The 21323-nt window shown below is 37.5% G+C and overlaps 1 protein-coding gene across 2 annotated transcripts in view; it reads right to left on the reverse strand.

Annotated features, from left to right (window-relative positions):
* Window positions 1–1471: 1471 nt before the first annotated feature.
* The window catches only part of SAMD8 (sterile alpha motif domain containing 8), a 50079-nt gene continuing 30227 nt past the window's right edge, over window positions 1472–21323 (reverse strand). For both annotated transcript variants that reach the window (XM_045568933.1, XM_045568932.1), the window contains exons 3-6: window positions 9330–9425; window positions 7168–7285; window positions 1997–2147; window positions 1472–1824 (exon numbers count right to left, since the gene is read on the reverse strand). In XM_045568933.1, the coding sequence (XP_045424889.1) occupies window positions 1520–1824; window positions 1997–2147; window positions 7168–7285; window positions 9330–9425 (670 nt within the window). In that variant the 3' untranslated portion in view covers window positions 1472–1519. The remainder of the gene's footprint in view (window positions 1825–1996; window positions 2148–7167; window positions 7286–9329; window positions 9426–21323) is intronic.

Raw genomic sequence — 21323 nt, forward strand, 5'->3', positions numbered from 1 at the left:
TTGTTTGCATAATTTCCTTTCCTACCCAATTAATTCAGGCCCCTCTATAGCTTATACAGGGGTGGGAATATGACTCAAAGTGCAAAAATGAAATATTTCACTCAGACAAGGAAGGAGCAAGCTTCTGCTATATGGCCTAATTTCAGACCTTGGTATGCCAGCACCTTTTCTAACTCCTTATTTTAAAATGGAATGTAAAAACTATACAATTAATATTCTAAGTAGCTAAGCTCATTAGTTGGGGTTCAAATTCCAATTCCATAGCCATCCTGTCATAACTACTACATAAAATCATTAAAAGTAAAGTGACAAATGTTATCACAGAGGTGAAATTAAGGTATTAAATTTCTAGTGTTATAAACAGCAACTAAGTTATATCACTTCCTGACTGCCAAATTAAGATTAGAAAGAATGTATGTACACAATTATATTTAAAAATAAAAAACAACAAAATTTTTTGGATCCAAGTACCCTTGAAACTGTTTACTTCAGATGGCCAAGAATGAGAAATTTCAAAAACCAAAAATTTACATTATGCTTGCAACTTGCTATAAAATTTCTTTTCAGAAGGAGAAAAAAATTCTTTGCATGCATACCTCCCCACTTAACGACATAAGAACTTTAATATCTGGTAAAACATTCCTATTTGGCTCATTACATAACATCATCGAAAAAGCATAAAACTGGGCTGTCATCTATCTAACAACTATAACACAAAATTGTTCCAGGTACCTATGCCACTAACATTAAACCAATTTATTTTTATGGATGCAGCCATGAATACTTACTGATGGTTATACTGAACCCTCAGAACAAAATAGGTACTGCATCTTTTGTTGCATCTTTGGTGAAAGATGCCAGCACTATATTTGCATTGAGGAGGCTGATGGTATGCTCAACACTCTGGCACCTCATGGATGGCCCCTTTCATTCTTCTCTTTTCCAGGCATCCTGATATGCTCAGTATATCACTTTTCATAAAGACGGTTCAGAAGGCAAAAACTATTTGTTAATAAAACAGATCACTTTCCAGAGTTGCATTTTTTAAACTGACACAGAGAGTAGTTCAAAGAACAAGTATTGCTCACATGGTAAGGTTTTTTTCTTTTGAAGATAATAAGGAGCTTCAAAAAATATTTCTTGACTAGAGTCCTACTGGAAATCAATAAAAATCCCTCAACCAGCAAACTGCTTGAGTTGATTTGCTTAAGTTTAATAAGCAAATACTTAACAGGTAAGAGTAACAGCCTGACTTCAATCACAACATTAAGTCTTTCTAAAAACAAGGGGCAGAAAACATCTACTTAAGCTTTCTGTTCAAACAGCTATGTAAGGACTCTAGAATATTCTTTCTTGCTTTTTGTAATCATAGCTTTGCTCAGAACAGGAAACTTTACTTTGTCAACATTTAAGCCAAAAAGCAAGGCATCCAGGAACAACCTAGGGGGAGAAAGTGAAGTTATTCATTTTCAACAACTACTGTATATTTAATCATGAACTTATTACAAAGATACAGTCTTCATCCAATTAGTCTTTTCATTATTGCTGGTTTTGAAAATGGCCAACAATATTCATTAGGTACTGTGCCATTAACATTGCATTCAAAAAAAGAAAACATGGGAAACCAAATCCTTGCTCTCCTACTCTGCTGATATGCTCTGGTATTGGCCAGTGTATGGTAGTACAAAAAGAGTCTTGTTGTGATATAAAAGGCAATAAACACATCAATGGAATAATGTTCATGGGCAGCCAAGATGAAGAAGATTCCAAAGAGGTTGAGAACCCAGGATAAAGTATGCAAGAAATTCCAGCTTCTTGGAGTATCTAGGAAAAGGACAGAAAGATCATTTTAAAACTACATTCCTTTCAATGCTTCTCCATCACGTTTCTTAGGTCAGGTTGTTTTGCCTAGTCTTTGTAGAATTTGACACCTTTCCCACAGTCTCTTCTGAAACTAGTTATCTAATGTGCACAAAAGCACCCAAGAGATACTTACATTCGGTGACAAAGAAATTCAGCATAGTTAGGACAACTGTGTGGCCACTGAACATGTAGTCTCCACAAGTGTGAACGCCGGTCAGGGTCATACCAAAGCCACTCCAAATGGCAAAGGCCCGGTGTAATTTCTCCCATACACTGCCATATATCTATAAGGAAAGCTATGAATTAGTGCTTCAAATGCTTAGGGAGGTGGGAGCTTCCCAACATCCATTTCCATTGAAATTCAAATGCTGAATGAGTTAGAAATAAGATCTAAGCCTAAGCAACCAAGCCCTCAGTCTAGATTGACCTCAAGAATGGGTGGGCAAAGTTTGCTAATTAAATGAAATCACTGTAATTCAAATTCCTCTACTACAAGTTCCTTTACAATAAAAAGGCCACTATAACACAAAAACATCTCCAACTTTTTTTTTTTTTTTTTTTGAGACAGAGTCTCACTCTGTTGCCCAGGCTAGAGTGCCGTGGCATCAGCCTAGCTCACAGCAACCTCAAACTCCTGGGCTCAAGCAATCCTCCTGCCTCAGCCTCCCGAGTAGCTGGGACTACAGGCATGCGCCACCATACCCGGCTAATTTTTTCTATATATATATATATATATATATATATATGTTTTTAGCTGTCTGTATAATTTCTTTTCTATTTTTAGTAGAGACGGGGTCTCGCTCTTGCTCAGGCTGGTCTCGAACTCCTGAGCTCAAACAATCTGCCCGCCTCGGCCTCCCAGAGTGCTAGGATTACAGGCATGAGCCACCACGCCTGGCCATCTCCAACTTTTTAATCCAATATCACAGTAGTGTTTGCTTGGCTGTTCTTGCCAATAAAAAATAGGCTATGACAAAGACCAATGGCTACCATTCAATATCCATTCTCCCCTTCTTCAATGGTAACAGAATTTCAACTATATTGAGGTAGCAATGAACTCAACCAAAACATTGCATTTCACAGCCTCCCTTGTAGCCAGATGTGGCCATGTGACTAAGTTCTGTACAATAAGATGTAAGTAGAAGTATAAACGATTTCTGGGAAGGCATTTATAAAGGAAAGAGACAACAGTATGGAGGAAGTCTTTTCTACCCTTCCACCTTTCCTTCTTCTAGCCTACAACTCAGACTTCATGATAGTTGAAGCTCTAGCAGCTATCTTGGATCACAAAGTGGCCTTCGGTATGCAAGCCAAGTGGTAAGACAGTGGAGCAGAAAAAGCAGAAAAACAGAAGAATCATGGGGGTTTTTTGATGACTCCATAGTTATCGTACCAGACCTGGAGTACCTACTTTTAGACATTTTTTTTAAGGAGGCGGAGTCTTGCTCTGTTGCCCAGGCTATAGTGCAATAGACCAATCACAGCCCACTGAAGCCTCGAACTCCTAGGTTGAAGAGATCCTTCCACCTCAGCCTCTCAAGTAGCTGAGATTATAAGCGCCACCCACCATATCCAGTGCAGACGTCTTTTATGAGAGAGAATAAACCACTGGGTGCTTATTAATAAACCACAGCCACTTTGAATTTCCAGTTATCAGCAACCAAACCTATCCTAACTCCTACACATAAGCTTAAAAAGGCAATCCATTTTGAGGAAGAGTTTGAGTGATAGTTGCTTTAAAAAAAAAAAAAGGGATAGTCACTTTAAAAAAGGCATTTAACACATAACAATAATAATGGCACAAAAAGTTAAATTTTATGTGCATTTACTATGTGCAAGACATGCTGCTAAGTGCTTTATGTGTTATTGCATTTAATTTCCACAACAATCCTATGAAGTGATTCAACTGTGCAGATGAGAAAACTGGCTTAGAGAGGTCAAACAGCTAGTAAGTACGATTTGAACCCAAGAAATCCAATTCCAAAGCCCTATGTCTTAAAGATTCTATTATGGCTAATGACCAAAAGACATAATACAATCTTACTAGATACCACAATCTCATTAGAAATCTCACCTTCTGATTATACACTGCCCAGCCTTCCCTTTCTGCCTCAGTTGAGGGAAAGAGAGGGAAAAGAATTTATTATTGGAGAAAAAGAAAGAGAAGGTACTAAACAAATGCACTGAACATGGTTTGGCTCTTACTTGATCTTTAATGAGCATAGGGTTAGAAATGTTACTTTTTTTCTTTTATTGAGATGATGTCTCACTTATATTGCCCAGGGTGGTCTTGAACTCCTGACCTCAAGCAATCTTCCTGCTTCAACCTCCAGAGTATCTGGGCCTACAGATGCATGGCACTGTGCCCAGCTGAGATATTACTCTTGAGAAAGTAAAAAATCATGTAGCAAAGAGACTGCTAGGAAAATGTCTCAACCAAGGATCGGAAACAAGTGATGCCAGTCAAAAGAAGGCAATTATTCCTCAATTACTCAAGTCTCCCTATCCATTCCCATCTTAAATGTACCATATATTCTTCCAGAAAAAAAATAAAAAGTGAAATACAACAGAGCAGAATAAATAGGATGCTTTGACAAGACAAGGTGTAGAAATTTGCTTTATGTGTTTCTAAATTTTAAAAACAGACATGTTCTTGGTTCTGTCCCCAAACCCCCTACTTCTGGGAATGCAATTAATTTATTACAATGAAAATGCCTTATGGAGTTCACTGTAAGGGATTTGATTGCTAGTTACTATCACCTTAACTTTCTATTTTTAATGATCACTGCAAATAATACGGGTCAATAAGTAGGTTAAAATTCAAAGCAATTAACAGTATTTAGGGCAGATTTGAATAGAAATATTCATATATAACCAAATGATAATGAAACATAGTCATTAGAGACAGAAAAGGGACTGTCCATACCATAGAGGGATGGTATCTAATTTATTTTTGTAGCATATGTTGCAGCCCTATGCATATATAGCCCTCTCTTCAGTGGCTGTCCCACAATTAAATCCCTCAGCTATAGGAAATTATCTTTTCAGTGTAAAAGGCTTATATTTCTCTTCTTTAAAATCTCCCCTACTCGATTAGCATACTATTTTGGGGAAACTGTTCATACCATGTACAGAAACAATTTCAAGACAGATTAAAGATACAAAATGTAAAGAATAAGACCGTAAATGGCCGGGCGCGGTGGCTCACGCCTGTAATCCTAGCCCTCTGGGAGGCCAAGGTGGGGGGGATCGCTTGAGGTCAGGAGTTCGAGACCAGCCTGAGCGAGATCCTGTCTCTACTAAAAATAGAAATAAAAATTATCTGGACAACTAAAAATATATATAGAAAAAATTAGCCGGGTATGGTGGCGCATGCCTGTAGTCCCAGCTACTTGGGAGGCTGAGGCAGTAGGATCGCTTAAAGCCCAGGAGTCTGAGGTTGCTGTGAGCTAGGCTGACGCCACGGCACTCACTCTAGCCCAGGCAACAAAGTGAGACTCTGTCTCAAAAAAAAAAAAGAATAAGACCATAAATGTATCACATACCATCTTTCATTAATCATAATGGGAGTGCTGGCAAGAGGGTGGGAGAACTGACATGTATACATGTTGGTTGTAGTGAAAAACTCATCTCTTCGAGTGGGCATTTTAGCAATATATATCACATTTTTAAATGTGCAAGTCCTTGAATTCCATAATTTTACTTCCAATAATTTATCTTAAGGAGATAATTAAATAAGTACAAAAGCACAAATGTATAAGCATGTTTACTATAGCATCGTTTATAAATAGAATTTGGAAACAACAAAAATGTACATTTGGAGACTAGTATCCACAACAGAATACTGTGCAGTTAAAAAAATGAATATAGCTATATGTATTTCTTCATAAAAAAGTAAACATACTATTAAATGAAAAATAAGCTAAAGAACGTCTGCAATATAATCCTATCTTTTGTAAAAAACATCTATATAATGTGTGAGTGTGTAAGCATGCTTAAAAATGGCCTGTAGTTGGGCATAGTGGCTCACGCCTGTAACCCCAGCACTATGGGAGGTCAAGGCAGGAGGATCCCTTGAGCCCAGGAGTTCAAGGCTACAGTGAGCTATGATCACGCCACTGCACTATAGTTTGGGCAAGAAACAAACAAACAAAAACATGGTCTATATGGCTATATATACAATTGTTAACAGTTATAGGGTGGGATAAAAAAGGGGAATTATGTGAGCTTTTACTTTTTACTATATAACTTGAATTTTTATAAGAAGCTTATATAATTTTAGAATTAGAAAAATTACTTTTTCTTTTTAGGAAAAAAAAAAACCCAAATAGCTTTTACCTTAAAAATAAAACATTTCCTTTACAGGAAATCCTAAGTTGTCATATTAACCCTTCCCCTTTCTTACTGGTCAGCCTAAGCATTCCTAATACCCAGAGAAAGTTTTGTCACCCTTCAGCTCAGGGGTACATTTTTAGCTCTTGATCTCCTTTGGCTCCTTAATCTTCTCTTGTTGGCATTTCAGCTATTTGTATTGCAGTATAAGAACTGAACTTGAATGTTGTTACAGACAACATTAAAACAACAACAAAGGTGTTAACGCATACATTTGAACATTTAGGAACACAGAACTAAAGTACAGAGGCTCAGAAAAATAGGATAATGCATTCTTTTGTCTAAATTTAATGAGTCACAACAGCCAATTTTGTAAGTATAAAGTGCAGGTAATTTTCAGGGTCTTTTTTTTTAAGTATTAATAATTCATAATCCTGTTTTTATCCCCATCTGCATAATTTCTCCTTTCTAAGTTTAACCAGAAGAGATGTCTTCAGTATACCAAAACAACAAGCTATAAAATATAAAACGAAAACAAAAATTAGCCATTATTTTGTGTATCACAGAAAAAGTAAAGTCTAGAACGCTGGGTACTATATTTTAAATGAGATATGTTATGGTCAAACTGCAACATCTTTTAAAAAGGAATGATGAGGACAGTGAAGGGACCAGAGCATGCCATATGAAGAACTTCAAAGATGCTAAGGATGATGGGAAAGGGAAATGTAAGGCAAAATGATAACTGAAAGATACTTTTTTCCTACAGCTCCATAGCATAGAACTATAAATGCACAGAAATAACAGGGAGGTAAATTTTGGCTTAAGATTTTTACCAAGTTATTTCTACGGGTTTATTACAAATATTGCAAATACCAAAAAGCACATTTTAATACCAAAAGCAAAACCTTAGCCCTGTTGCATATACCGTGCCATCAACCCATGAAGAACAAGGAGCAGAAGGTGGCAGGCTACCTTTCCAGTACACTGCAGGTGCTGTCCTGGCACGGAGAGGGAGGTCACAAACATAGTAAAGCAGCGAAGCAAGAATACAGTGCCCATCAGACTACAGAGCCTTCGCAGGAGTATTGACCTGTGAACACAGCGACCAAAAAGAGGGAAAGATCAGAGGAAAACAAACCAAAAACCCCTAGGCATCAAATGTTTACTTAAAGGAAGAGCAAGCAAAAAAAACACTAGACTTTTTGAAGAGGATGGAAATCTTAGAGACCATGTGAACCATCACTGTCCAATAGAACTCCCTGCAACGATGGAAATGTTCTATACACTGTCCAATAAGCTATCTACATGTGGCTCTTGAGCACGTGAAATGTGACTAGTATGACTGAGAAACTGAATTTTAAATTTTATTTTAGTTAATTTAAGTAGCCACATGTGGTTAGTGTCTACCACACTGAACAGTGCAGACCTGAGGTCAGATTCTAAGAGCACCATTTCACTGATAAGAACATATGGCTAAGAGAAAATAAAAGAGTTATACAAGGTAGAAGACTAGTAAGCCTGGAGTTAGTGTTACTACTCATAAATTGCTCATAAATTATTTATTTATAAAAGGTAAACACCTGTGACTGTAGGGTTTTTTTGCTCAATAATGCTGGAAATTGGTTAATGATAGTAGCTATCTAATATTCCTTGCAACTTCTCCTAACTTAAATTTAAGCTATAAAATACACAGTTTTTAATAAATATTAAGTTTTATATTAAATATATATCAAACAAAATTTTTGAATAACTGTCATTTGGGTAATCATGAACTGCACTGTGACATTACTTGTACTGTTATATTATTTCTTGAAATGTCTTAAACCAAAACGGACTAAGATTCTGTTTTGACAGGGTCTATGCTTTATACATTTTCTAAATGCTCCTCCCTCCCTCAAATAAAAAACACTGAACACAAGGCTAGGTTTGTTTCAAACTTTAGTGTGCACAACTGGAACAGAGCTTAGGAATTGCATTTTAACAAGCACCCAGGTGATTCTAAAGAAGTGGTACAAACACTTTGAGAAACACTTTCTTTGACTGAGTAAACATTAACAGTTGCATTTCACTGGCCACTGCTATGCTTTACTAAACCTACCAAGGTTTCCTATAAGGTAAAAGACTTTTTTGAAGAATAGATAAATTCAAATCCATGGGATTTTTTGCAAGGCAAAATTAACCAGAAAGCAATAGTAAGATACATGTTTTTAAACCATCTCTGGTTTTAAGCAACGCAGAATTAAAAATATTGCTGTGAAACAGGACAAAATGGGAGAAAATGAGGTGCAATATGGCCTAAAAGTGTGACAAGAATAGCAATCATCAACCTTTCTTTCCACCTTCAAAGCACTGAAATAACTGCTGCTTAGGACCTAACGCCCATCACTGTGGTTTACCTCAAGCACTTCCTAGTAAGGACAAAGGATCAAAAACTAAGAAAGTGCCCTATTCTTCTCCAGTGTTGCAAAAACAATGGACAGCAGATATCTACAAATTTTATCTTTAAATTTTTCCCTCACTATGCCCATTTTTTACTTAAATCAAGTAATTTCCCCCATCAAACTAGGAAAGGAACTCCCCCTTATGCTTTTTTTTTAATTAAAAAAATTCTTCCCTTTATATTTTTGGTGAAAGTGCTAAGAAGCACTTTCCCTATTTAGCAACGTCCTATACCACCTGAAGTGAACCACATGGACTAGGTGTGCATGTTGTACAAAATAATCTCTTTTTTAATGGCTTCCTCCAAGTAGAGAACAATTTCTTCCATCTAAACACTTGACCAAAGACTGTCCTTGGAGGAGTTTCTATCCTTCTATAGGAAGTGACATTTCCAGTTTGTTTCTGAAGAGAGATAAGGTTTGGACTGGCAATGGCTGGCCCGAGGCTGATCACCCACATCTCTGATCTTTCCCTACAAAATACATTCAGAGTATTACTAAACATGTTAGGTATTACCTTAGGCTGACTCTTCTGTTGATCAAACCCAAAACATTTTCCTTTGTTAATAACTATAATGTCACACTGACCAGAGAAAGAAATTAACAAGGAAACTGCAAAGAGAGAGACAAGGTTTGATGACCTTGACATAAGAGGGTTAAAAGTTTTTCAGTCTTTTAATGGAATAGATGAGGTACCTGTGCTTGTGAAGAAGAAGAACCAGGAGCCAAATATAGCAAAGAATCATGCCACATACTTCTGTCATGGCAAAGGCCCATGGGATTCTAGGAACGCTGGAACAGAAAAAAATTTGTTTTTGAACTGAAGAGAGAGAGGTGCATGGAAATGATACTACCCTTTTCAATAAGATGCTATTCTAATAATGACCTTAACATTGCTTTATATAACTTTTACCTTTTTCTGAAAATGATATTTGGACAACCTGGGGAAAAAATTTGTTTCACAAAGTACCCCATTTATCAGAACCTGTTTATCATCTGTGATTCCCAGACATGGTTCTCTGCAAAGAACTATTATAATAACCTTTTTCTCCCATCCTATAGCATAGCAGACCCTGGAAACAAGAATGTCTACAAAAGACAGTGAGGGAAAGGTCCACTTCTTGTATGATGTGCTAATGTCAGAATCCAGACAATCAGAATTTGAATGTGACTTATTTTTTAAAAAGATATATTTGGTTTCATTTTAGAAGCAGTAGAGTTTTTGGTTTTTTGTTTTACTTCTTTCTCTATGTCCTCCTTTGTTTTCTAACCCTGTTTTCTTCTATCTTTTCCATTTGTCCCTCTTTTCTCCTCACCAAATTCACAGCTCCTGTAATTATCCACTAATGAAGGACAGGTCACATTTCTTAGTTTAAAAAGAAAGAGAAGGCCAGGTGTGGTGGCTCACGCCTGTAATCCTAGCATGCTGGGAGGCTGAGGCAGGAGGATCACTCAAGGTCAGGAGTTCAAGACCAGCCTGAGCAAGAGTAAGACTTGCCCGTCTCTACTAAAAAAAAATAGAAAGAAATTAGTTGGACAACTAAAAATACACAGAAAAAATTAGCCAGGCATGGTGGCGCATGCCTGCGGTCCCAGCTACTTGGGAGGCTGAGGCAGAAGGATTGCTTGAGCCCAGGAGTTTGAGATTGCTGTGAGCCAGGCTGATGCCAGGGCACTCTAGCCCAGGCAACAGAGGGAGACTCTGTCTCAAAAAAAAGAAAGAAAGAAAGAGAAGAAGAGAGGAAGTAGGGGAAGGGGAGGAGAGGTTGGGAGGAAGGAAGAAAGGGAGATGGAAATGAAATAGTCCAAAGGATTATTAATGGTTTTATTTTTATTCTTTGCATATTTCCACTAAAAACTTTTATACAATGACGTACATTAATTTTATAACTAAGAAAATAAAGATTTTTTTAAAAACATGAAATCTGAAAGAAAAGAAAGATATTAACAGTCCACTCCAAACCTTATTCAGAGTAACTGAGGATAGTTTACTCATCTTCATTTAGGGACTTTACATCAGGAAAAAGACTCATTTTATGTACTTTAACCCATTGCTGCCTTATTATCTTATATTAGTGGGGAAAGTTATTTCACATAACAGATTTTCAGATACAGATTCTTTTAAATGACTTCTAAAAATTTAAAGTTTCAAAATGAACACTTTTTAAAAACAATAATATATACTTATATACTATATTTACATAGTCAAAAGACTTTTACATCACTTATGATGAAAAGAAGTTTTCTTTTTTTTTTTTTTTTTTTGAGACAGAGTCTCACTTTATTGCCCGGGCTAGAGTGAGTGCCGTGGCATCAGCCTTGCTCACAGCAACCTCACACTCCTGGGCTTAAGTGATCCTACTGCCTCAGCCTCCCGGGTAGCTGGGACTACAGGCATGCACCACCACGCCCGGCTAATTTTTTCTACATATATTTTAGTTGGCCAGATAATTTCTTTCTACTTTTTAGTAGAGACTGGGTCTCACTCTTGCTCAGGCTGGTCTCGAACTCCTGAGCTCAAACGATCCGCCCGCCTCGGCCTCCCAGAGTGCTAGGATTACAGGCGTGAGCCACCGCGCCCGGCCCGAAAAGAAGTTTTCTGACCCTATCCCCAAACTATACCTAATTCTTGCTTCCCAGGGGAATAATTTTTACTTTTTTTTTTTTCTTTTTAGGCTGGTCAACATTTTTACTTTTATAGACATTTCATCTGGCACTAAATCTTTTAGTCATACATTCCCCCAACACACATGTACACACAAGAGTCTCTCTCATGTTCTTATTATTTCATCATTTTGTTTAAAATAATTTTTGGCTTTTACTTAACGTAAGCTTATAAATATCATTCATAGCTGAGTCGGCAGAGAACTATGATTAAATTCCTTTCTTGTGCAACTTCTTATAATTCTCTAGAGCTGATAAATACCACTTTTTTTAGTTTGCTCTGTTTCTTGTGTGCTTATCACCAACCATCCCCAAACTATTCTATCGATTTCAATTTTTCCTTGGAAGAACTCTCTCCTAGAGCCCTTCTCCTTCTTTTTCCAATTTAGAATGGTTGCATTTTCTAATCCTCCTGCATGGCTATTTATTGTTATAAAATTAACCCTCATCTTGGAAATTTTTCTTTTCTATATTGGATTCTCTGTTTCCTGAATCTCATTGTCCTCTTCTTTCTCAGTTTACTCCTTAGTTTTGATGGTGCATATCCTTCAGTTGTTTTCTGAGAAAGAGAGTGGGAAGGGGAACTTGTTTTGGATGTTTGATTTGTTGAGGTTTAACTTAAATGCAGAAAAATTCACCCTTTTTAGCTGTATAGTTCAATGCGTTTTGACATCCAGTAATATAACACCACAATAAAGATACAGAACATTTTCATCCCTCTGGAAAGTATCCTTGTGTCCCTTTGTAGTCAATCCCTTCCTCACCTCCAGCCCGGGGGGCAATTACTCATCTGATTTCTGTCCCTTAAAGGTTTGCCTTTTCCAGAATGGCATATAAATGAAATTATACAGTACTTATCCAGATACCTTCTGTATCTGGCTACTTTCAGTCAGCACAATACATTTGAGATTCACCCACGTTATTGCATATACAATTCTTTATCCACAATTTCTTTATCCACTCACTGGCTGATGGATATTTGGGGTTATTTCCAGTTGTTGGTGATCATAGATAAAGACCATATATAGGTCTTTGCATGGACATGTTTCATTTCTCGGGGGTAAACATCTCGGAGTGGAACAGATGGGTCCTATTTTAAGTGTTTGTTTAACTTCTTAAGAAACTATCAAACTGTTTTCAAAGTACTTATACCATTTTGTAGCAACACATGAGAGTACCTGTTGTTCTGCATCCTCAAAAGGACTTGGTATTGTCGTTTCTTTTTTTGTTTTTGTTTTTGTTTTTTTCATTTTAGCAATTCTAACAGGTATAGGATAGGGGAAGTAAATTTTTTGAGACTTGGAAATTTAAAAACATCTCTGGTCTAGCCTTATATCTAATAGTTTGCCTGGATTGAGAATTCTACATTAGACATTATTTTCTCACAGAATATTAAAGGGATTATTCCATTATCTTCTAGTTCTACTATTGCTAGGAAGTTTGATGCTATTTGGATGTCCAATCTTTGTATGTTGTTTTGTCCCTTAAGAAGCTTTTAGGAACTTCTGTCTATACCCACTGTTCTGAAATTTCACTATCATAGGCCTTGGTATGAGTCATTTTTCATTTCTTGTACTGGGTGCTCAGTGGGCACTTTCAATCTAGAAAGTTATATCATTTGCTTCTGGGAAATTTCCCTTCATTTTTTTGTTTTTTTTTTTCTCTCTCTCTCTCTTTTTTTTTTTGAGACAGAGTCTGGCTCTGTTGCCCATGCTAGAATGCAGCCGCATAATCATAGCTCACTGCAACCTCAAAATCCTGAGCTCAAACGATCCTACTGCTTCAGCCTTCTGAGTAGCTAGGAATACAGGTGTGTGCTGCTGTCCTCAGCTAATTAAAAATTTACATATATATATATATATTTTTGGTAGAGATAGGGTCTCACTATTGCCTAGGCTGGTCTTGAACTCTTGGCCTCAAGCAATCCTCCTGGCTGGACTTCCAAAGTACTAGTATTACAGGTGTGAGCCACTGCACCCGGCCATTTTCTCTATGTGTTCTTTTTGGAACTCCCACTTGTTAATTGTTGGGCCAACTGAGTTAATATTATCTTTTCTCCTCTATTTTTCATCTCTTTGTTCTACATGCTGGGCAATTTTATCCAAACTATGTTCTAATTATGCTGCTGGATTTTAAATTTCTACTTCATTTCTTATTTTCCAAAAGCTTTTCTCTCTGAATTTTCCTTTTTTAGCCTCTTATTACTGTCTCATAGAATCCAACATCTCTTAACTCTATAAGAATATGAATGGGTTTCTTTAAGTGTTGTTCTCCCTATTTTGTGTTTTCCAATTTCCTTTTTTCTGTTTGCTTTGGTCCGTTTTTTTCAAATGTCTGGTTATTCTTGACTGGCCATTCATATTTGACAGTGAAGTACTAAGAAATATAATTATACATTCTGTGTGCATTGACTGAGCTTTGTCAAATTGTGGGTTTCACTGTAGAGTAATTAGGCAGAGGTCTGGTTGATTAAATAAGGATATCCGCCCCGCCCTGCCAACCAGTTATCTACGGTCCTTTTCTCTAGGTTTTCCAAGGAGAAGACTCCGTTACCCTTTTTGGAGGATCAGGGCCAGGTGGGAGTGGGGATGGGAAATACACCTGGCTACTTAAGAAAGAGAGCTAGAAGTCTCAGAGATTAGTACACAGACTTTTAGTTAATCCCCTTGAAAACATATGGCACTTTGTTCTCATTTGGGCATGGTGTCCACAGTGCACTCAGGTCCACAGTGCCTCACGTTCAGCTGCTCTGGAGAATATACCACCAGTCTTCTGTTGGAGTAGAGCACGTCTAAAATCTCCTTAAACAGATTTTTAACCAGTTCTTCCACATTTAGCTCTGATCTGTACCTGGCCTTGAGTGATGCTTGGTACCTCCTGTTGTGTGAGTTTTACTGGTGCTCTGAAGTACAAATAAACTCATCCCTTGGGCACTGCCACCCTCCACCCCCAGTTTCACAACAGGCACTCAGATTCTACTTTCCAAACTTACACTATTATCACTGTTTTTGTCTTCATGGATTTACAGAGTTTCTTCCCCTTTTTGTTGTCATTTTAGTGGAGTGTTGTGAGGAACCTGTCAAATGTGTAGTCAATCCCCCATATTATTTTGATGCAAAGATTTTTAAGACGCATTATACATGCATATGCCTTTTTTCTGGATAGAATTTAATTTCCTTTGGTAATTCAGAGTCATCACTATGAACACTGATTATTACACTGTACATGGTAATGACCTCAGGGACTACTGAGAAATGAAGGGTAGTTAAGATCCAGATTGATGTGGTTTTTCCATTATTTATGTTTGCTTTTTATGGTACTCCTTATGCCTCCCTTGCTATTATGGTTATCAGCTATCACTTATTGTCGTAGGTGGGCCTGCCTTTAGAAACATTCCTATTTCCTTCTATTAATCATTTTCTGTTTATAATGTGCTGAAGCTCTTGGAATAAGTTTCAGAAGCAGACCCTGACACAAAGATCAGCATGAAAACGGTTTATGAGGAAGTGTTCCCCTATGGGGGTAGTGGGGTATGAGATCAGAAAACAAGGAAGCAAAGCAAGGGTGAGACATCAAGCAAAGCCCTGTGTGGAACTCAGGAAAGGGTAACTTTGGCTCAGTCCCATGGGGAATTTGGGACAGTGTAGGTCCAATCCAAATGTTGTTCCAATGAGAGCAAAGAGAAATGAGTCATTGGTTAAGGACTACTGCTAGAGGGATGGAAATTTCTAAGCCTTTTTTTTTTTTTTTTTTTTTTTTTGAGACAAAGTCTCACTCTGTTGCCTGGGCTAGAGTGCCATGGCATCAGCCTAGCTCACAGCATCCTCAAACTCGTGGGTTCAAGCTATTTTCTTGCCTCAGCCTCCTGAGTAGTTGGGACTACAGGCATGTGCCACCACGCCAGGCTAATTTTTCCTATTTTTAGTAGAGACAGGGTCTCACTCTTGCTCAGGCTGGTCTCGAACTCCTGAGCTCAAGCAATCCTCCTGCCTCGGCCTCCCAGAGTGCTAGGATTATAGGGGGTGAGCCACTGCAACTGGCCTCTAAGCATTTTTTGGCTTTCTTTTCAAGCAAAGTGTGTTCCAACAGCCCAAGAGCAGCCCTGCAACAAAAGAGATACATCTGCTGGATGTTGGGAGTATCTGTGCACAAGAAAATGGAAAAGAGATCCAAGGGGGATATAGGAGGCAATGACGGCATCTGCTACCATTCACCTATGAATAAAGTTTAGATGCTTAAGAGCATGGAATTTTATAGTGAGTGTTACTGTAGATAAAAGAGTTAGGCAAAATTTGGTTTCAAATCCCCACTGCAAATTGAAGGTATATGTCTATATAAAACTTTGTACATAAATGTTCATAGCAGCATTATCAGTAATAGCCAAAAACTGGAAATAACACAAACACCCATCAACTGTTGCAATGGATAAATAGAATGGTATATCCATACAGTAGAATATTATTTGATAATAAAAAGGAATGTATTACTGATACATGCTACAATATGGACAAGTCTTGAAAAAATGCTATGTGAAGGAAGTCAGACACAAAGAAGGCCACATATTGTACAGTTCCATTTATATCAAATATCCAGAATAGACAAATTCACAGAAACAAAGTAGGCTGGTGGCTGCCAGGGTCTGGAGGGAGGAGAGAATGGAGTATGTGACTGTTAATGGTATGAGTTTCTTTCTGAAGTGATGAAAATGTTCAGGACACCATGCCCAGATGAGAACAATGTGATGCTTACACAACTCTGTAAATACACTAAAAACCACTGAACTGTACATTTTAAAATAAAACCCTCATTCTATCAGACCACCCCCGCCACCCACCTTTCTCCTGTTATGACTTGTCATAGACTCCATAGAACTTAGCATCCATTCTCTCACTTCTTGAAAATTTTAGCTTCTGGTTCACTGTCACTCTTTCTAATACTTCTGCTGTATTTGTGCTCTTAGTCATTCTACTTTTACTTCTCTTCCTGTGATACTGTCCCTTACCCTACCACACCAACCCAAACCCATGGTTGTAACCTGGACCTTGTCATTACCGAGGTTACTCCTTATAATCTTAATTTCAAGAATCTTACACTCACCAACACCTGTTGTCATTCCAGCTTATTTCTTCTTGTATCCCATTTTCAATAATTCTGAGACCTAAAATCCATTGATCCTATAACATTTTCACTGTCCTTCACCTACTTAATATCCTTATTTCCCTCCTTATCTGCCTGAATCCATGATCCCTCATTATAATTGCTTCCTTGCTTCTTTTTCCTTTATCATACTGCAAAACTCAACCCTGCTTAAATCCAATTCTCTGCCGATTCCATACCTGTATCTGTTGCTGGATAAGGCTGGTAAAAACACAATGCCAAGACTGCTTAAGCTCAGGAAGGCCCCTAGTGCTGTCACTATATTACACAAATCTATTCACTCTCCTGCCCTATTAGATGACTTTACTAGATGACTATTTTACACCTCTAATCCTTTCGGCTCAATCCTCCATCCTTCTCTCCATTCTCATTCTCTGTACACAGAGAAAATAAAAACAATCAGGAGAGCACGTCCTCTTGCTCCACTATGACATATAGCAATCTTCTACCCATTCCCATATTTTCTATGTTCCCTTCTCTCACGGATGAATAGTCCAAGTGCCTATGGTCAGCCTCTTCTAGCTACTAGACTCTATCCCTTTTCATCTACTTAAGGACATGGCTCCAAAAATTGTACCCTCTCTTTCCTCTGACATCATTGCCCTCCCCAATAATAGAGTCATCAATACAACAAACATGCTATAATACAGCCCATAAAAAAAAAAAAAAAAACCCCTCTTGACCCCATATCTTTCCACACACCTCCCAAGCTATAGCTCCATTTCTCTGCTACCCTTATAGGAAAACTTATCCCTACAGGAAAAATTTAATTGTCTCCAATTTCTCCATTCCCTTTCTCTTTCTCTCGTTTCTTTGCCCAATTCTTTTATTTTGAAAAATTCTGATTCTACCAAAAAATGCCGAAAGAATAAGCATTTTATATTCTTCACTTAAATCCATCAATTGTTTACAATAATTAACATTTTGCCACATTTGCTTTATTTCATTCTTTCTATATTATACCTAAGTACATATACACACTCTTTTAGGGGAGGCTAAAACTCCCCCAAAAGTAAGTTACAGACATTATGACACTTCTCCCTTAAATACTTCAACATGTGTCTCTGAGAACCAATACACTATTATACCCAGGAAATCATACACTGATTTAATATCATCTTTAATATGTGGTCCATATTAAAATTTTCTTAAACATCCCAAAATGTCATTTATAGCAGTTTTTTTCTTAATATAAGATCCAATTAAAATTCATGCATTGCTCTTGGTTATATCTCTTCAATTTCCTGTACAATTCCCCCTGGCTTTTGCCTACCATGACACTGACATTTTTGGAGAGTCTAGATCAGCTGTCTTGTAGAATGCTCCATGGTCTGGATTTGTTTGATTATTTTGCTCATGATTAGATTTAGGTTAAATTTTTTTTTTTTTGACAAGACTATTACACAGGTGATGCTGTGAAAATCAACTCCAATGCATATAATGTCAGTTTGTCCCACTGTGATTCTATATTTGATCATTTGGCTAAGATGATGCATGCTAAATCTTGCCTTTGTAAAGGCACCTTATTTCTTCTGTAATTAAATAATATGTGAGATGATACTTTCAGATTATGTGAATATGCTGCTCCCCAATGACCTTTCACCTAATAGATTTTAGCATGACTTGCCTGAATCAATTTTACATCATAAGTTAAAAAATAGTCATGCCATCCACATTTGTTTGCTGGCATTGTTCTTGAAGAGCTTCCCCTCACTCCACTGTTTTTTGTTTATTACTATGGGTTCATAGACTATTTTTCTTACTCAATATATTATAATCTATTACCATCATTATTCTTTTTGTTGTTCCAATTGTGCTAATTTGATCAGTGGGAGCCCCTTTAAGCCATCTCCTATGTTCTTTTGACATGTTTCCATGGGTTTCGTACACTTCCTTGATTTACAGCACAAGACGTCTTTCAGACTCGTTTTATACTTCCCTTGCCCCAAACTTAAAACCAGCCATTTCTCTAAGAAGCCCTGGTCTGGTTCCTCTTAGTGGGGAATGGTATTTAGAAACCATGATCTGTATGCTCATGGTGCTCATTGCTACCAAGTTTTTCCTACAAATCACCTCATATCAGTTCATAGAAATTGTCCTCATTCTTTTTTGTGACTAAATAATATTCCATTGCGTAGATGTACCATCTTATATTCAACTACTTTCCCATGGATAAGCATTTAGATTATATCTAATATTTATAATTATTGTAAGTAATGTCACAACAAATAACCTTGTGCTCAGGTTGTTTCATATTTCTGGAGACATATTTTCACATAAATTTTAATACATCTCACATTCTCTCTTGAGCCCATGACAACACATTTTGCCCTTATTAACTCTTGTCACAGTCTCTGATGATCCTCCTCATCTTACTTGACCTCTAAGCAGCATCTGACATAGCTAATTGTTCCTGCCTTCTTAAAATACTTTTTTCTTTTTTGCTTGGCTTCCAGGATACTACTCTCTCTCTCTCTCTCTCTCTCTCCCCTGACCTTCTCAGTCTTCTTTATTGGTTTCTCATTCTCTGACCTCTGTTTCTGGGCTCAGTCTTCAATCTTCTTCTTTTCCCTTCTGGATTTACTCACTAGGATACCTTATCCAGCATCACGGCTTTCCTTGTGCTAATAACTCCCAAACCTTAGCCTAGATCTCTCTCTCTGAACTCCACTCATATTTCCATCTCTTACTCAACATCTGATGTAAAAGATATCTGAAACCTGACATGTCCAAAATCAAACCCTGAATTTTTAATTTTCTCTCCAAGTCAGCTCCTTTCACAGTCTTCCCATCTCTTTAAATGGCAACTCCATCTTTCCATATGCTCAGGTTAAAAATCTTGGAATAATCTTTGGCTTCTCTTTTTCTCTTATACCTCACATCCAAATTCATCAGCAAATCCTGTTAGCTCGACTTTCAAAATATATATAAACTTTGACTCTTGGCCGGGTGCAGTGGCTCACGCCTGTAATCCTAGCACTCTGGGAGGCTGAGGTGGGAGGATCGCTTGAGCTCAGGAGTTCAAGACCAGCCTGGGCAAGAATGAGACCCCGTCTCTACTAAAAATAGAAAGAAATTATCTGGCCAACTAAAATATATATAGAAAAAATTAGCCGGGCCTGGTGGCGCATGCCTGTAGTCCCAGCTACCCGGGAGGCTGAGGCAGTAGGATCGCTTAAGCCCAGGAGTTTGAGGTTGCTGTGAGCTAGGCTGACGCCACGGCACTCACTCTAGCCCGGGCAACAAAGTGAGACTGTCTCAAAAAAAAAAAAAAAAAAAAAAAAATTTGACTCTTTCACACTATCTCTACCACTACTGCCCTCATCCAATCTACCATCTTCTTTGTGTAGATGAATTCAATAACTTCTTTTTTTTGTTTGTTTTTGAGACAGAGTCTCACTTTGTTGCCTGGGCTAAAATGAGTGCTGTGGCGTCAGCCTAGCTCACAGCAACCTCAAACTCCTGGGCTTAAGCGATCCTCCTGCCTCAGCCTCCCAAGTATCTGGGACTACAGGCATGCGCCCCAAGGCCTGGCTAATTTTTTTCTCTATATATTTTTAGTTGTCCAGATAATTTCTTTCTATTTTTAGTAGAGACGGGGTCTCGCTCAGGCTAGTCTCAAACTCCTGACCTCGAGCGATCCACCTGCCTCGGCCTCCCAGAGGGCTAGGATTACAGGCGTGAGCCACCGCGCCCGGCCGAATTCAATAACTTCTTAACTGATCCCTGGTTCTCTACCCTAATCCCCAGGTTATTCTCAATACAGCTAGAATGACATTTTAAAATAGAAATCAGATTCCCCTACTCTTCTCAATACTTTCCTACGGTTTCCCTTTTCACTTAGAATGAAAGCTAAAGCCCTTACTAAAGTCCTCAAGTCCTTATACAGTCTGGCTTCCTGTCTCCTCTCAGACCTCATTTCCAACTGCTCTCCCCGTCTGTCTCTCACTTGTTCCTTAAACATTCCAGACACATTGCCAGTTTAGGATTTTTGCACCTAGCTATTTCATCTGCCTAAAGTACTCTTTCCCCAGATTTACACATGCTTTCTTCCTTACTTCCTTAGGGTCTTCTGTTTACAGTTAGGAAAACCGTATAGAACAGGAGAGGAGATATGGGGATCTAACAGCTTCTTGAACAGCTTTCAATCAATTCTCCTTATTTTAGCATCACCCCTTCACCTCCAGTATCCAGGGATTTGAGAAATCTCCCATATAATAAACAGCGTTCATTCATTCCCTTTTCACATAGGAGTCCATCCTGTGGGCTTAAAACTTAAAAAAACAAAACCAAAAAACTCTCTACTATAGCTTTAGTCAGGCTTTGACAGGTAGTAAAATGTGATGTATATGTTATTCTGCCATCTTAATGTAGATGTTTTTAATTCATTTCATTTTAAAAAACATATGCTACAAGGTACTTTCAGAAGGGAAAAATATTTTATAAAAACAAGAAAGCTGGCTGGCCCGATGATAGTGGGTTATCAGAACTTATTAACATTAGTGTTACTGAAGTTGGTATTCAACCCCCCACTGCTAAATTTGACTAGCAAAAAAAAAAAAAAAAAGAAAGCAATACAAATTTTAAAAAGATAAGTTCACAAATATAAAAATAGTTGAATATTTTTTATTATTCTATTCTTATTTTTCATATATTATACATTTTTTAATATATTCAGTATTTAATAAAAACAGGATACTACCATTGAATCCATTTGTACTATTTGTGGTAATTCTAATTCATTTGGTCTTATAAAAGACTACCATATTTTTGAAAAAGCAGAACCCTATTAATTATTTAAAAAAAAAAAACAACCAAGTTCCATTTACTACAGATATCATTCCAGGACATCCTTTTTTTCTTTTTTCT

This window comes from Lemur catta, chromosome 14, assembly GCF_020740605.2.
Source record: "Lemur catta isolate mLemCat1 chromosome 14, mLemCat1.pri, whole genome shotgun sequence".
NCBI lineage: Eukaryota > Metazoa > Chordata > Mammalia > Primates > Lemuridae > Lemur > Lemur catta.